Source organism: Pygocentrus nattereri, chromosome 2 (genome assembly GCF_015220715.1).
Source record: "Pygocentrus nattereri isolate fPygNat1 chromosome 2, fPygNat1.pri, whole genome shotgun sequence".
In the NCBI taxonomy this organism is placed as follows: Eukaryota; Metazoa; Chordata; class Actinopteri; order Characiformes; family Serrasalmidae; genus Pygocentrus; species Pygocentrus nattereri.
In genome coordinates, this window is record NC_051212.1 from 33,515,170 (window position 1) to 33,532,754 (window position 17,585).

Consider the following 17,585-nt stretch of genomic DNA (forward strand, 5'->3'; position numbering starts at 1 on the left):
GAGCCAACCTTTTTCCCCTCGGTTCCACCAGTGACAGGCTTACTTACATCCATGGTTATCCAGCATGCTGAAGCTTTTCTCTCTGTGTTATCCCCCTCAATGCTAAATTTTATTCACAGGCTGCGCTGATACCCCAGTTATGCAGTTTTCCATGAGGGGTTACGTTTCCTGCACTGAGCGACTGCCCTCTGTTTCCTGTAGGTGCTGGCTCAGGGTCACAGTAGTGGTTATTATGATGATGAATATATCTTTCATATATCTCCTGACCTGTTTCCTGACCCTTTCTTCTTGCTATAACATTAATTTTCTGCCTTTTGGTACAGAATGATAATGATCAATTTACTAAAAGAGCTTATGGCAATACAAATGAACCAAACATGACACACACACAGCTCTGGTCACCATATCATTTTAACTACACAGAAATATAGTAACTCTGAATATGTAGTAACATCATAATTCAGAGGTTCCAATAACAAAAAGTAGACAGGACAAAATATATTCTCTCCAACATTTTTGCTCACCGCAGGGTGTCATTTTCTAAAACAGCATTCATTTTTCCCCATAGGCAAAAGAGCTTAGGCCCAGAGTTCCTTATTCCTTGTAAGTTCTTTATTACGTCCCCAACGACAACATGATGCAAGTCTTTTGGTCCCATCCTGCACTGGCTCCACTCACCAATCATTCACATTTGTTCCTCATGTCATAATATACACACTCATTTGTTTTTTTACTCTGTGAAGTCTTGCATGCCATTCCTGTTGAGAGTCTCTTGCTAATATCCAGATACAGTTGTTTGGAGTATTTTTACTTCTCAATGAAATCTGTCGACCTGTTATATTACCCTTGCTGCTTGCTCTGATGCTGATTTTCTTACTTAGACTGAATAAAACTACTCCGTGCTCCATAATAATGCTGTCTACATAAGACCAAAATTACTAAACGTGCTTTACCATGAAAACATGAAATAACCAAGTAACAATGTTTGTGTCACATTTGCTAGTGATTATAGGCCTCTTTTTTTCTTGGGATTTTTAGGAAATCAGAATAGAGTAGGAAGGTGCTGAAAAATCTACCTACCAAAAGTGATTCTGGGGAAAAAAAACTGGTGAAAACCTGAGTAAAATGAATCCCATCACAAATAGAGACAAAATGCATCTTTAACTGGACATATTCTCATCTAATGTTCAGAAAATACAGATTTTTGGGGAAACCCACCAATAATAGTAAACATACTTGCAATCCAGCACTTAAACACTGAAAAAGAAAAAGCATTTAAAACTTACAACCAGCCTCCATAAAGCTTGCATGCAATTGGCTGCACATGTAATGGGTTGGGGTCAAATGATCAATGGAAAAAAGCATGCGAGATGATAGGAAAGGCTTCTGCCATTGAAATCAAAACAACCAATGAGGTTGGGTCGACATCATCTAAATCATCCTTAAAAAGACACCCTAATCTCTCACTCACTTTTCTTGCAAGCACTATGTAAGGGGTGTCTTGTGTAAAGCAGGGTCTTCAGACATGATTACAGTTATTCTCACCTTTATGCTATCTCTAGGACCAGGTAAGTGACTTTATTTATTAAATACAACAGATCAGTGAAAGTAAATATAACTGCACTACATTTAAGCATTTTAGAGTTATATATACAAGAACATCTGGATTATAATAAACCTCTGACGGTGACTGTTTTTCCCTCAGGCATCACCGCATATGTTTCTGTAATTCAGTCTGAAACACTGAAGACATTTATACCTGGTAATGATATAAATTTACACTGCAAAATCGAAGAATTTCATGAAAACTACTTCTCCTGGTTTAAACAGTCTCTCGGACAAGCACCAACTTGCATTCTGACTCTTTATGCTGATTCCTCTCCTGTTCGTCACGGAGACTTTACGCATGATGAACGGTTTACAGCAGAGAAGAAAGGAACACGATTTACTTTAACAATTAGAAACATAAGGGAAGCTGACAGTGGAATTTATTACTGTGCTGCCCGGGATTATGACCTTGTCTTTTTCAGTAACGGAGTATTTCTCAAATATGAAGGTTAGTGATCCTCATTCTGCAAAGTACTACTTTTAGTTACTCACTTTTCAGTCATTTTTAGGGTCTTGAGTAAATCTATCCAATCTGTACCTCAAGAATCAAATTGAAAGTTTTTAAACTTTAAATCCATCCTAAGAAAAACCATTTTGCACTTCTATGTTTTTGTACATAATTAGTAATGAAATAACATGCACTAACTTTTCATTTACATTTTGGATTGACCTTCTTGAAGACGTACTTTATGCTTATAGCTAATTCTATTCAATCTCTTTAGGATCTTTTAGACTGACATTGCTAATGTTGACATGTTACTTTGTAATATTTATAGCTAATTCTATTTAACCCCTGCCTCCAGGACCAAATATAAAATCATTTAATTATCAGATTAATAAAATTCCTTCAATGGACCAGACAGAGGACAGTCCAAAATTGAAAGAGGCCGTTTATCCAGGAGACTCTGTGACTCTGCAGTGTTCAGTGCTCACTGAGAGCTGCTCAGGAGATCACAGTGTGTACTGGTTCAGACATGGATCAGGAGAATCCCATCCAGGAATCATTTACACTCATGGAAACAGGAGTGATGAGTGTGAGAAAAGCTCTGAGACTGATTCTCCTACACAGAGCTGCGTCTACAAACTCCCCAAGAGAAACCTCAGCCTCTCTGATGCTGGAACTTACTACTGTGCTGTGGCTGCATGTGGACAGATACTGTTTGGGAATGGGAGTAGGCTTGAAATTACTGGTGAGCAATAGCACTAATGATTCTTGGTGGATCATATTTGGTTTTATTTATCTGTTGTACAATTACGTGCTAATAATAAGCAATGTCTGAATTTTAGATCCAAATTCAGAAACCGCTCAGATGTACTGGAACCTCATTGCCTTGGCAGCATCAAATGTGTTATGCGTAATTATCATTGTTGTCCTCTTGTGCGCAAGGACAAAGAAAAGGAATATTAGCACATCTGGTAAGTCAACACCGTTCCTACACCTTCCTATGTATGTGCAGCACAAAAGATAGTGTATTATATATGTATTATATATTTAAAAGGGATTATGACCCATCCGGTACGACCATGAGAAGTGTAGTATAATGATTGTTGTTTTCCTATTTACACGTAAAAACATACTTGCAAAATCAATTAAATGGTCCCACAATGAAATCCATTAACCCATCATTGACATTTTGGATTGACATGTTTGAATCTTCACTTCTGATGGTTTCCATTTCATGCCATAACAAAGGTGGCGGGTCATCAAGTTTAGAATGATTAAATTGCTATTTATCAAACAAGAATTAATAATGAATAATAATCCTTTTCTCTTTTCTAAATTATTACAAACTATTCCATGACCAATTATATTTCAGGACAACAATCTGAGTTAATAGTAGAATCTTGTAGAAAATTTTACATGAAAACATGAATTTCAATATTTGTGTTTATCCCCCTTTCGATTTAAGGAGAGCATGAACACAAGCTCGTATGACTGTAGCACGAGATTCAGTAGAAAACATGGTCCGAGACACAAATATGCTTAAAGTTCAATAGTGAAATAGAAATCTTCAATATTTCTGCATTTTATTCGTCATAACTTATATACATATAACAACTGTAAACATATAATTTAAATGTCTTCCAAGTGAATGTTTTGTAAGCCTGCACTTAATAATGGTTTTCATTTAGTTAGGGTGCTTAGGACTAGGCATTTATTATATTCTGGCAATCTTGTCTACATGGCGTTTATGTTGATATCATTTCATACAATTGATTTTATGGACCGGATGCTAGTTTTACTATGATCATCGCAAGATGTTCTAAAGTTCCACCTTTCTTACAGGTCAACCAGAGCGATTACATTCCACATCTGCTCCTTTCCCTTCTGCTGTGAATGAGGTCATTTCATTTTCTATGCATTGACAGCAATATTCAAAAAGATTATTGTTAAAATAAGTTCAAAATGAACAATTAAGTGCTGAATAAAAAGATGCAGTAATTTTCAAGGATTTTTTTTGTAGGCTGATGAGAGAAAGGAGCTGAGTTATGCTGCAATTCATTTCCCTGCAAGGAAATCCAAGAGGCGAGAGACACAAGAAGAAACATGTACAAACGTCATCTACTCATCTGTCCATGGTTTGAGTTGAACATGGGAACAATATTAATAAAGATGTCTCATTTTTGATTGAGTACCCACTGCTGCATTAATAAACTCAAAACATATGGCAAAATCTATAATTATTAATGATCTGAAACTTTATTTCAGTGGTCAACATTTATAAAACGTGTAGCCTTTTGATGTGTCAATATTTTGATATATGTCAGTCCTACAAATATGTATTTAGAATAAATATCATATTTACAGTGCAGGTTTTTGTACAAAATGTATAAAAGCCAATGTATACAAAATGTATAGAAGTCATGTAGCAAATTTCAGAGGGAAATCATTTCTTTTCTGCTCTCAAACAGTTCCAAATGATGTAATTGCTTTGCTTTCACTGTCCTTTCTTACACACTGAGGTCTGAAGACTGAAGGTCAGGCTAGTTCACTAGTTTGAGCTGTTCTTAATGTTTTTTTTTTTCCATAAAGTCCTTGCACAATGCTAAGGTGTATTGTAGGTCATAATCTTTCTTAAGAAATGAAGACTACCCAACTATGCATAATCCTAAGAGAACTGCATGCACGTACAGCCATGCTGTGTGATTATGCCAACTCTCTGTCTTGCAAATCCTTTGACTTATCAGTCTGCAAGAATTCTACTCTTCAGTCCTTGTAGGTCAGTGATGGTGTTGTGAGAGTTTTGCTTTGCATTATGCATCTATGAGCAATTTGCTTTTTAGAGTATCAAGCTCAGATACATACATCCACAGACAAGTGGAGAGGACCTATTTTTCCTGCAGTGTTTCAGTCTTATTTGGACCTTGATATGTCTCCTCCTCTTTTCCCATCGTAACAATTAGTTCTTTGCAGTCAATTGCTGCAGTAGCCAGAAACTAGTAGCATTTGTCCTTTATTCCAGGAGCTAGGCATATGCACTTAATGCATATGCCTAAGCCCCTGCATATGCTTAAGCCCCTGTCTCTTTGCTCTCAGACTATACAAGTGTCCTCAAGGTTGGTGTTAAAAAACTTTAGCGTGTATTGCCTCTGCCATTTTTCCTGATCTGTTTCAGTGAGATGGAGCTCAGCCTAGCCCTGGGAATAGATCTTATGGGTTCAGTTCTATGAGATTTGTTGCTCTTGTGTACCCCTCTGGTGCAGTACTGACCGCTTATGGTTCCTGGATCAAGATCCTCTGATGTCCCTGGGCATTAGAGCTGCAATGACCAATGCCTGTGAACATAACACTTTCCTAATCACACACATTGACACCGACCTCATCAACACAGCTGTACGAGACCAAAATGTTTACATCTCTGGCAATTTCTTTTCTGACCCAGGGATGATCCAAGTCATTATTATTTGTTTTTATTATGAGAAGACACCTTTCATCTGCATAATTGGTCTCAAACAATGCAAGAATATCCATAGAGCCACAAATTAAGCAAAAGGTACAAGAGGTTGTACACTACAGTGATTTTATCACAGACAAGTTCCTTAACAGGCACAACAAGATGCAGAGTAAAACCCCCTTACTTGTGCTAAAATCACTGTAATACAAAGCCTCAATTGGGCTTATAAATACAATTGTTTTCAATAAATAACTTATTATTAGTAATAATTAAGATGAATGATTATTCCTCCAAGAAATGTAGTTCATTTAGAGTACGCTGTTGTTGCCAACCAAACATGTATTCCTGAAAGAGGATAAGAACGTTTAGTTGTCCATTACTGTATAGTGCAGTCCCTTCATTAACTCTGTCATACAATAGTGAACATATCATATTATAGCAATGTCTAATGCAGACATTTTTATTTATAAGAAGTTTTTGCTCACCAAATGTCCTCTGTGATGACAAGACTAAGTACAATGCATCAGGGTAAGTGACGGAGTGACGTTAGCTTCCAGGATCTGTTGATATTTAGTAAAATTCTTCTTTCCCTTTGTCTCCACAACATTTTTAGTGCCTCTGGCTGCCACACAATCCCAAAGCATGATAAATCCACCCATGCTGCATTTCATTTGTCCATAGAACGCTAATTAATCTGGATGTTGTTTTCCATAATTCCAATATTGATATGTGATTTGATTACAGTTAAGATTAGCTTCTGATGGCTCTTTGATGTAGATGATGTTTGTCCAACAACACTGCACAGTAGGCAAGTGCATCACTACTGCTGTGTCAGCTTAGTAACTAATCTTATTCTGGGGGGTTTTGATTCGTATGACCAATATATGAGCAATTTGTTTTTTAGAGTATTAAGATCAGATTCATGCATTCATAGACGGATGACATTTTTTATTCTGAAATATAAGACCTAAATGTGGCCTCAACATAAAAAGGTTCCCTTTAACTTTGTCCTCACCTATGGAAAGGAGCAACTGCCAAGAGTGCAAGTGATGGCAGCTCTGCCCATATTAGGACAAAACATTCAACCAGCACAACAACCAGGGTCAAACTGAGCATGATGCTGTCTAAACTAAGGAAAGACTGGCAAGGCCATCATCTGTTTCCAAAATCTCACCTGCTTTAACAACAGAGTGGTGCCTTCTGAGGCAGATTAGGTGGTGCTATCAATGGTATAGCTCTGTGGTGCCCTCCTGGGCAACAGGCAATGTTGGCAATGCCTATGCTAACGACTAAGGGCTGTTCCTCATTCGGCCCCCTCCTGTCACACTTCCAGCCAAACTACACACATAGGAAGTTTTCATTCTTCTGCCTTCAAATGCTTGGTACACTTCCTTCCTCCTGCAAAACTGGTTCATAACCATGAATATACTGATAAAGATTCCGATTAAATGTAGGTAGAAGGGTTAACTCTGCAGCTCCTACAATTAAAGCAGCTCACTTAAAGATTGCGGTTCAAGCATAGACAGACAGTGTCAATGCAAATAGGAAGGGAGGAATGGACTGTGATTTCTGCTGGGGCAGTTTTCCCCCTTGACCATTCATAGAAGCAACTTCTTCCTAACGTCTCTAGCAACAGTCCTCAATGAGATTAAAGGGGCACATCTTAGGATTGTGGGGATTTGTCCATGGTAACAGCACCTCCTGACTTCCAAGAGGCTGTGAAACATGCTAGGAACTGCAGCAGGTGCCTGAAAATCATAGGAGACTTCATGTTCCCGATTTCCAGGCCATCAAAACTGCAGCAGAACTTCAGACCTGAATTTCTCTTTCTTTAGTGCCAGTGCTTCAGATCAGAAACAGCATCATAGTTATAAGATGTCTGTGCACTGCTTCTCCTGCTTGAGGGGACTGCATTGAAAGTTAGTGCAGGCCTTTTGTTGAGCACTTTGTTGAGTATGTATCAACAAAGCACTGATAGTCTGCCCCCTGGTTGAAAGTTGAATTCTCTACTAAGCATAAAATATATAGGCAATTCTAAATAGTCTATTTCTGTAGTATATTAGTGAACTTACTGAATTATATATAACACACCACACTTCATTCTCAAGGTGCTGGCAAGCTGTCAACTCCTCTAATTAGAAAAATCATGGCAGGGGAAGAGCTTACTCTCACAAAGCTCCCCAACTTTGGAATAACCTCCCTGCATCAGTTTGCTTCAGACACACTCTCAATGTTTGAGGGTGCATTAGTCTGAATTCAAGCTACTCTAGCAATAAGACAGGCTGTTTATTAAGGGTACTGCCTTCTTAATCAGGGTGGTTGTCTCTTGTGTTTGCTTTCAGGAGCCTAGCTAAAAGATATAAGCATCAAAACAAAGCTACAATACTGCTCTCTCTACTCCTCTCCTCTCCTATTCAAAGAGCCTTTTCTTGTAATCATGCATCCAAGAACTCTCCAAACACTTCTTTATATAGTAGCACTGTTTGGCTGTGCCTCCTTTGTCCAGAGGGTGTGATTATGTTAGCACACCTAGTTTTGCTCACTTGGGAAATTCAACTGGTGACAATGAAAGCATAAACACCTGGCATATCAATTTATTTTGCAAGAATAGGCAAGCGGAATACATGTGTGTGAATGAGTGGGAGGCAGGTGGAAAGGTGAAGATGCAAGGAGTAGAGGTCGTAAAGGTAGATGACTTCAAATATTTTGGGTCAACCATCCAGAGCAATGCACAGTGCAAAAAAGAGGTGAAGAAGAGGGTGCAGGCAGGATGGAGTGGGTGGAGACGGGTGTCAGGGCTGATGTGTGACAGAAGGATAGCAGCAAGAGTGAAAGGGAAGGTTTACAAGACAGTAGTGCGTCCTGCTATGATGTATGGTTTGGAGACTGTGGCTCTGTCTAAAAGACAGGAGGCTGAGCTGGAGGTGGCGGAGATGAAGATGCTGAGATTTTCGTTGGGAGTGACAAGGATGGACAAGATTAGAAATGAGCAGATCAGAGGGACGGTGAAGGTGGAGCAGTTTGGAGATAAAGCCAGAGAGGCCAGGTTGAGATGGTTTGGACATGTGTTGAGGAGGAATAGTGCATATATTGGGCAAAGAATGTTGGAGATGCCGGGTAGAAGGAGAAGAGGTAGACCTCAGAGAAGGTTTATGGATGTAGTGAAGGTGGACATGGAGATGGTTGGTGTGAAAGTAGAGGAGGCAATGGATAGGGCAAGATGGAGGCAGATGATCCGCTGTGGCGACCCCTAAAGGGAGCAGCCGAAAGAAGAAGAAGAAGAAGGCAAGCATGTCTTTGCTGTCCAGTTTTTCTTTGTAATTTAAAGCTCCTACAAGGTTTTCAGTGAAAATTTGAATAAAAAGCCATCTTTAGCTGCGTCTAGTTTAGTACAGTTCACAAGCATTATATACAACTCTATGGGATCACCCAAAACATTATAGTTCATGCACTTGATTCATTATCTTACATACCTGTCCAGGAGGGAATTTGTTAATTGTGCATTCAACGGTATCCCCTTTGCATTTAAAAATTCTCTTCATCTTTGAAAAGCACTTCAAATGTTGCTTGTTTTTTTAGCACATTTTTGACAGTAAGTTTCTTGGCACCACAGTGTATTATTTTCCCCACCTTACTAGAATCTCGTGCTGCAGGTCACTAACCAGATTTCACAATGTTTTCTTTAGGCTACCCTACACCAGACATCCTGCATCATGTCTCACAGCATACAAAAATTTCTAATAATTTTTCCACTCATTTTATTTGATAAAGGTGTGCACTCTAAGGATGTTGAATTTCTTACCATGTCACAGTGCCATTCAGCATTTTGCCATTGCAGCATTAAACTGAACATATCAGGACCACAGAAAGCCACAAAAGATGACACGTGGCTTGAAATTCCTGTCTTTTAGACAAACAGACAAATACAAATGCTCTGTTACCTCATCCAACGTTATAGCTTAGTATATAGCCTTTTTTATCTCATATCTTTCCGCTCAAAATCAGCAAGTCTGTGATCAGGCAGTCAAGAGGAGTCTTACAATGAACTTGACTTTTATCAGCACCCTCGCTGCATGCATTCTATAGCAGTGCTCTGTTACGTGCAGTGACATCATGCAATGCGCTGATCTTAAACCAAGCAGACAGAGACGGGGCAGAGTAACATGAACATGTTATCAGTATCAGTATCATATCAATAACATGAAGTTGGGACGTGGTGTAAAACATAAATAAAAACAGAATATGATGATTTGCAAATCCTTTTCAACCTATATTCAATTGAACTCACTACAAAGACAAGATATTTAATGTTCAAACAGATAAACTTTATTGTTTTTTGCAAATATTCACTAATTTTGAATTTGATGCCTGCAACACGTTCCAAAGAAATTGGGACAGGGGCAACAAAAGACTGGGAAAGTTGAGGAATGCTCAAAAAACACCTGTTTGGAACATTCCACAGGTGAACAGGTTAATTGGAAATAGGTGAGTGTCATGATTGGGTAAAGGGAGCATCCCTGAAAGGTTCAGTCATTCACAAGCAAGGATGGGGCGAGGTTCACCACTTTGTGAACAACTGCGTGAGCAAATAGTCCAACAGTTTAAGAACAATGTTTCTCAATGTGCAGTCGCAAGGAATTTAGGGATTTCATCATCTACAGTCCATAATATCATCAAAAGATTCAGAGAATCTGGAGAAATCTCTGCAAGTAAGCGGCGAGGCAGAAAACCAACACTGAATGCCCGTGACCTTCGATCCTTCTCAGGGCCTGAGTTCATAGTAAAAGAGTGCGGGTACTAGACTGGCCTGCCTGCAGTCCAGACCTGTCTCCCATTGAAAATGTGTGGCGCATTATAAAGCGCAAAATACAACAACGGAGGCCCCGGACGGTTGAGCAACTGAAGTTGTACATCAAGCAAGAATGGGAAAGAATTCCACCTACAAAGCTTCAACAATTAGTGTCCTCAGTTCCCAAACACTTATTGAGTGTTGTTAAAAGGAAAGGTGATGTAACTCAGTGGTAAACACGCCCCTGTCCCAACTTCTTTGGAACGTGTTGCAGGCATCAAATTCAAAATGAGTGAATATTTGCAAAAGACAATAAAGTTGATCTGTTTGAACATTAAATATCTTGTCTTTTGTAGTGTATTCAATTGAATATAGGTTGAAAAGGATTTGCAAATCATCGTATTCTGTTTTTATTTATGTTTTACACAACATCCCAACTTCACTGGAATTGGCGTTGTATAAAATAACCAACAGGAGATCAGTGTAAACACAAACAAGCCCTCCACTCTGTAGTGCAGTTTTCCAAAAGAGGTTTCTTAGACAAATACTGGTGCTGATGCCATTGCTGAAACAATTATGTTCTACATAATAGGTTGTTTGTACTAGTAAGAAAAGAAAAAAAATAACCAAATGCACCTTTAAACCAACCTTCTGGTCGGCTTCCCATGACATGAGCTGGCATAATGTGCTCAATAATTATTGATCTGTTGATGCCATCACCATTTACTGCTCCACAAGACTTTATATGTATAATCTTCACCTTTTCATCTGTATTCTGTTACTCTTGTTCTGGAATCTGCCAGCCTGTATGATTTCCAAAGAGACAAGAGAACGGATTCCAAAAATGCTGTAACTTATAATTCATTCACCCTTTGCCCCCTTTTTGACCTCAAAATCCCCAGCCCCACCAAAGTGTCTGTGCTTGGGCTTGCCAGCCAATCATAAAGATGTATGCAAAATTGTCAATGGCCCACCCCACTTCTTTCCTTCAAACAAGGGCCATTTAATTTTAGAAGATTTTACATTCAAACACAGGAGGGTCTTCTTTAAGGCAACTTGAATATGGTTGGATTATTATATCTACCTTTTCTTATCATGACCTATTGTGAGTATACTTGCTTCTTACTAAACTGAACTAATATATACTATCTAATATTTATCTACCCTGGAGTACAAAAGATAAAGTGTATGGTATGATCTTAAGTTTGCATCCTGCTATTTTAAAGGTGGTCATGCTGCTGGAGATATCTCAACAGTGAGGGTTCAGCCTGGAGTTTCCACCAGTCTTGAGTGCCACATTCAGCTAGAGGGCAGCTTTAATGTATTTTGGATCAAATTTCCACTTAATAAAGCTCCGGTCTGTATAGCTACAGTTAAAACCTTTGCGGATGATGCAGCAATGTGTGAACAGTTTGAAAACCATTCCAGGATCAAAGTCACATGGAACAAAAAGAACTTCAATTTAACATTTTCATCAGTGGAACAAGCAGATGTTGCGATATACTTTTGTGGGACATATAATTATGGACAGCATTTTTTTGGAAATGGGAGTGAGCTCATCCTTGAAGAACATGTTGATGGTGAGTATGAAACAGTTGGACTTTTGTAAACACACAGCAAAGGCTAAAATATGCACCTTTTTCCATGACATTGTTACAGTGAAATATCATCTTACTAGTACAAGTAAGTACTAGTGCATAGTAATAGTACAAAGTACATAAACAAAGAAAACAAACAAATCCTTTATAGATTCAGGATTACTTTTGTCCTTGTTGTTCAGTGCTTGCTGACTTGAGTCCTATCACTTTATTCAGTTGTTTTTTTTTTTTAGATGTATCAATTTCTTTTAATCAGGCTATTTTTTGCATGTTGATTTTCAAAGTAAGATAACTTTATTACTTATGAGCGTTAATCTCTTTTACAGAAGTATCATCGAACATAAATGGTAGGTGTGATCTGATCATTAACTTCTGTCATACAACAAAAATGTTTCTGTCTATTGTCCTTCATACCATTTTATTCTGAAGTTATTTTGCTGGAAATAAGTGCCATTCAATAAATCAATTATTATTTACAGCAAACAATATATCAGTATATCATGGATTTATTATATATTTAAAATTTAATTGTTTGTATGAGATTAACATCCAGGTTTGCATACAAATTACCTGCAAATATTTTGAAAAAATCTAAATAATTTGTAATTTGTGTGTGTGTGTGTGTGTGTGTGTGTGTGTTCCTAGAAAAAAAGCAAGTGTTTGAATATTTAGTTCCAGCATTAACAGTAACTAATGTGGCATCAATATTTCTCATCATTTGGTTCCTTTTAAAGAAGAACAGATCAGGTAAGAGTGATTGTATAAAAAAATGCTGCTACAGACAAACCACAATGTCATTTATCTACATATTGAAAAATACAGTTGAGAATTATGGATTTATTGACTGTGAAACACTCCATATTATTACCTTGTTGAAGAAAAGGTGTACTTTAAATATACTGCCAGTTTCTGTATCTGCTTTTTCTCGCAGGTGTAACAGGTGAATCCAAGGATGCAAGTGACAAAGTATGTAGCAGTTAAATGTGAGATAATGAAAAAACTAACTGCACAACACTATAATTACTAAAAAGGGCATAATGGGCATAAAGTACTGAGCTTTTTGCATCAATCTCAGGTGCAAATTGGACACATTCTGCCTGCATGTTATGTATGAAACTGATATCCAAGCCCAAAAGCACAGTTTATTCTTTCATGCATATGCATTTGAGGGAGGATAGCACAAAACTTGCACACAGTGGAATCACAGGAAAAATTAGAAGGATCGGGCCAAAAATTGGTGGAGATTTTGGAAGAGCACCTTATACGTATTGTCGATCTTCCAGTTTTGTGTGGAATATTCTCCATTTTTTAAAACCGGGGGCCAGTTTTACCAACAAGGCTTACAGCCGGGCGTAAACTAAGTCGGTTCTAACTTTCCATATATAACATTAAGACTGTGGCACCAACTGCTCAGAAACTGAATGTTTACTAAGACCAGGCATAACTTTCATGCCTAGCTGGGAACAAGCATGAAGTCAAATTCTATACCTTTTCTAGGCTATAATCACTGCTTTAAACAAGCAAGTCTTATGTAATGTATGTTATGCTTATGTAAGTTTTTTTGGTAAAACCTTTTCTAGTTGGTGAAATGGGTGTTAACTGATCTTAGCTACAACCAACTTAGCAGTTGAGACCTGTTGGAGCCCTCAGCCCCAGAGGTGATTTTGCAGTACTGTCTCTAAAGTGTGACAGCACCGCAGCAGACTTAGCAGATAGAAGGAGGCATGAGTACCAGTGCCACTATTTTAACAGAATAAGGGTGAGATTTACCAAAAGACTAAGGACTTTCATGCAAAGGGACACAGGTGCAACGTTGTAATTAACATACAACCAGCACAATATAACTATGTTTGACATGATCAGAATCTTTATTTGCCAAATATCAGATGTGCAGGGACTTTCTCCTGGTGCAGGTGTCGACATAAAATTAAATCCAGTAATAAATATAAAAAATAACATACTATGTATAAGAAGAAAATACACAGTACACAAAGAAAGTAGAAGTAATGGGAAACATGTACCGTTACAATCAAGTACTAGAGCACTGAGGTACATATATACCTGAAAGAGCAGCAAATGTAAATGTAAATATATGTATTATGTATATTGCAATAAGTAGCTGCATGCATTACAGTGTTTGTAATGATAAAATGCATGTGCAGCAGTTTAAAGCAGAGGGATGTGACAAGCCTTTGTTTAGGGGATGATTGCCATGTGAAAGAAGCTGTGGATGAACCAGTTGATCCTAGTCTTTAGGACTCTCACTTTTGGTCTCCACTGAAATTGCTGGAGGAGAGAGTGACCAGGGTGTGGAGGGTCAGCCATGATTTTCCTGCCCCTCTTGCTCACCCTGACAGCTAATGTTTTCTCTGCACACCACACTGTCTGCTGCAGCTTACATTTGGTGTACAGAGCAGAGCCAGATGGAGATGGAGGAGGTGATGGTGGACTATTATGGCAGTGTAGTACTGGATCTGCAGTGACTGAGGAAGCCCAACTTTCTTGAGCTATCTCAGGAAATACAAGCACTGCTGGGCCTTCTTCAAAACTGCAGTGCTCTTTCTGTCCCATTTGAAATCCCGCCCAGGAATTTATATGACTCTGCTCTGCTGCCTGTGGAGTTGTGTATTTCCAGTAGAGGCAGTGGGGTGGGTCTCTTTCTGAAATCAATGATCATCTGCACTGTAATTCCAGGTTAGGTCCACACCATGACGCCAGCTTCGTACCGTATATGGACGCAACATTGTAGTCATCCTGCTTTTTATTTGCAGATTTGCTCCCAGTCATTCTCTTAAGTCAGGTGTGTCCAACTGTATCTGCAAAGGACCAGCGTGGCTGCAGGTTTTCACTCCAGACACACTGGAGCACACCTAATGCCTCTCGTTTAATCAGCTGATCTCAGTCTTCAAACTGTTGATTAGGTGATCTCCTGCATTGTTGGAATGAGATGGATGAGGGAATGGTCAGGGGCACGGGAGGAAGCCTGGTATGCATCCTTGATGGGGCTTGTAGCAGTGGTCAAATGTTTTGTACACTCTGGTGGGGCAGCTGATCAACTGTTTATATTCTGGTAAAGCAGCACCCAGATTCGTACATTTGAAGTCATTCCTAATGATGATATGACATGGTCAGCCTGCTGTTGTTGAGCTAAGTAGGCCTTTGCAAGTGGGAGAACATAGTACCCTGACCAGAATGGCTTGCAACTGATGAGTTTCCACTTCAGTAGAACTTGTTACACCAGCGCAGTTATGCTCCTGCACCACCTGTGGTTAATGTAACAAAACATACTCCTCCGCCTTTGGTTTTCTGACTGAGAGTGGATTCATTGTCCACTCTGCACAACGAAAAGCCATGTAGCTCCACCGTGGCATTGGGAGTAGCTTAATTTAAACACACCTAGCTAAGACAGAAGGTGTGGCTGAAAAGTCCTTTGTCATCCAGTAGTTTCAATTTGCCCATTTTGTTGCTGAGTGAGCACATATTGGAGATAAGTATGCCAGGAAGTGCCAGGCAAAGACCATATCTTCACAAGTCACAGCGTCTACAGTGAACTCTGCGTTGCCGTGTCTCTTTGTTGCAGAAGGATGGCTGTGTTGAGGCTCTGAAATGTAGTAGCTAATTCCAGTAAAAATAATTTAACTGTGATGCCATGAGGAAATTTAACAAGTTAAAAATAACAAACAAAAAACCCCACAAAACAACAAAGCTTTTCAGGGCGCCATCTAGAAGTGCATAGTGTTAGACGTCAAAATTGTAACTCATTAGGTTAAAATACTGACTTGCATTCTTGAGATTTTTATTTAGTAGGCCAAAATAATGGCGAATAACTAAAGAACAAGCTTCTTGCTTGTTTGAGAACTGTATGACCTAAACTCAGGGTGCCCTTTTAGCTCCGTGCAGTACATCAAACAATGTCTGTGACATTTCTGTTGTAGAAGCCACAGCACAAACCAACCAGTAGCTTTAGTAATGCAGTGAGAGCAGAGCCAAAAGTGTTTCACAGTAGTGCGGGAAAGAAAGTAGTCAAATCATTATTTAGACAAAACCTGCTCTTCAGAAACTTTGGTGAGTGTATGAAATAACAGTTTAACACATTGTTTTATTTTTTTTAAAATTGTTCAGTTTTTCATTGTCATAATATAGCATAATAAGACAGGCAGGTACTCAAAGTCTTTATTTCTTTGAAGTTGACCATGACGATCTCCTGCCTGTTTTTTATTTTTATTTTATGCTTTGAGAGGAAAACTGTTATAAAAATGCATAAGCAATGACGCAAAAGTGCACCCCGCCCCTTTCATCATGGCACACACTAATAGAGCTGTTGCTCCTTTTTAGCAAATCATGAGAGCCACCTTTTAACACCAAAACAAGGCTTGCACTAAATGTTAGTAAAACTGCCCTCAACACAACTGGAAGTGAAAAACTCTCTCTCAGAATCAGATTGATCTTGTGTGAATCACAGGTGAAAGACTCCTCAATATGGTTGCAAAATCTTGCAATCTCACTTGCTTCCTTCTCAAACTGCAATCTTTAAGGTGGAGTAGTCTTTTATTAGCAGCGCCCCCTCTTCATTACTGAGCTTTATGTTTCTGTTTGGTCTTGAGCTGCAGACGGCTCCACTATTTCACTTTGCTTTTAAAATCTGAACCTCACAAAGGAGCAGTAAGTAGATGGTTACTAGGTATCTACAGCCTTCATAAACTGAACGTTAATTTCAGGTGCATTGTGGGTGTACACTGCAGTCCTATCAAGGAAAGTTTTGCAGTGCTGGATGTACATCTCAGCAATCTACATATTCCATGGAATAAATGTGCTCTAAGCATGATTCAGTGATGATGTGTAATATGTGATTTCTCTTGTTAAACAAAAGACAGATGAAGTAAACTACGGTGCTCTGACTTTTCATGACAAAAAGAGGAGAACTGTAGAGAAGAGGACACCACGTGGACACCATGTGGACACCACGGTCATTTACGGAGCTGTACGACACCAAGAGGAATTATAACTCACAGAAGAAAACGTATCTTAATACATATCTTAATTCACATGCAGTACTATGTGTGCTTTTGTAACGTTCTGTAAAATCAACCCTCACATTGTTCTAACTCTGTTATATGAAATCCAAGCCCCACTTAGCAATGAGAGGAAAATAAAAACATTACACTCCCCTGAAATTAAATCTGTTTGATACAGAATGTGGAATTTTGTTGAAGAAATTAAAATGAGAATGAGTGTAGGGGAATTAAGTGTATGGCACTATAGTCACAAACTATTCATGAATAGGCCAAAATCCTGAAAAGCACTGCCAGATTTCGTATGATATTAAGAGCAAATAAACAAATTCATAAACAAAGACTCTTGGCCTGTTTTTGAATTTCGTCCAGTAAGAAGCTATCGTGGATTGAACTGTATAGACATTTGAAGTGAACTGGAGTGGTGAGACTAAATAACAGCAGCCTAGGGGGCTGCAGTGGGGGGTGCTGGGTGGGGGGGTGCTGGGTGGGGGGGTGGGGGTGGGGGGGGGGTTTGCCACAGCTTTACACACTCTTACAAAATTGTGCATCGTGATGTCTAAAGGAACAGCCATTTCATTCACAATGCAAAATAAACAGTATACATATATAAGTCCTGAGTTTTTATATGTAATGTGAGTAATGGTAAAATACTGGCAATAAGTTTTCTTTGGGTCAGTTT

The 17,585-nt window shown here is 38.8% G+C and overlaps 2 protein-coding genes across 3 annotated transcripts; both read left to right on the forward strand.

Annotated features, from left to right (window-relative positions):
* The first annotated feature begins 1,429 nt into the window (after nucleotides 1-1,429).
* LOC108436118 lies at nucleotides 1,430-4,287 on the forward strand. The gene is made up of 6 exons (XM_017712397.2): nucleotides 1,430-1,568; nucleotides 1,706-2,056; nucleotides 2,412-2,798; nucleotides 2,896-3,024; nucleotides 3,896-3,951; nucleotides 4,074-4,287. The coding sequence occupies exons 1-6, from the start codon at nucleotides 1,526-1,528 to the stop codon at nucleotides 4,197-4,199; spliced, it is 1,092 nt and encodes a 363-aa protein (XP_017567886.1). The 5' UTR covers nucleotides 1,430-1,525; the 3' UTR covers nucleotides 4,200-4,287.
* Nucleotides 4,288-11,327: 7,040 nt separating this feature from the next.
* LOC108436117 lies at nucleotides 11,328-17,178 on the forward strand. 2 transcript variants are annotated; one of them, XM_017712396.2, is made up of 6 exons: nucleotides 11,328-11,398; nucleotides 11,520-11,873; nucleotides 12,218-12,238; nucleotides 12,537-12,638; nucleotides 12,823-12,857; nucleotides 16,762-17,178. In XM_017712396.2, exons 1-6 carry the CDS (start codon nucleotides 11,356-11,358, stop codon nucleotides 16,894-16,896), a joined length of 690 nt encoding a protein of 229 aa, XP_017567885.1. In that variant the 5' UTR covers nucleotides 11,328-11,355; the 3' UTR covers nucleotides 16,897-17,178. The 2 variants fall into 2 exon arrangements, with proteins under 2 accessions (XP_017567885.1, XP_037391224.1); XM_037535327.1 differs by having other exon boundaries at nucleotides 12,221-12,238.
* Nucleotides 17,179-17,585: the final 407 nt, after the last annotated feature.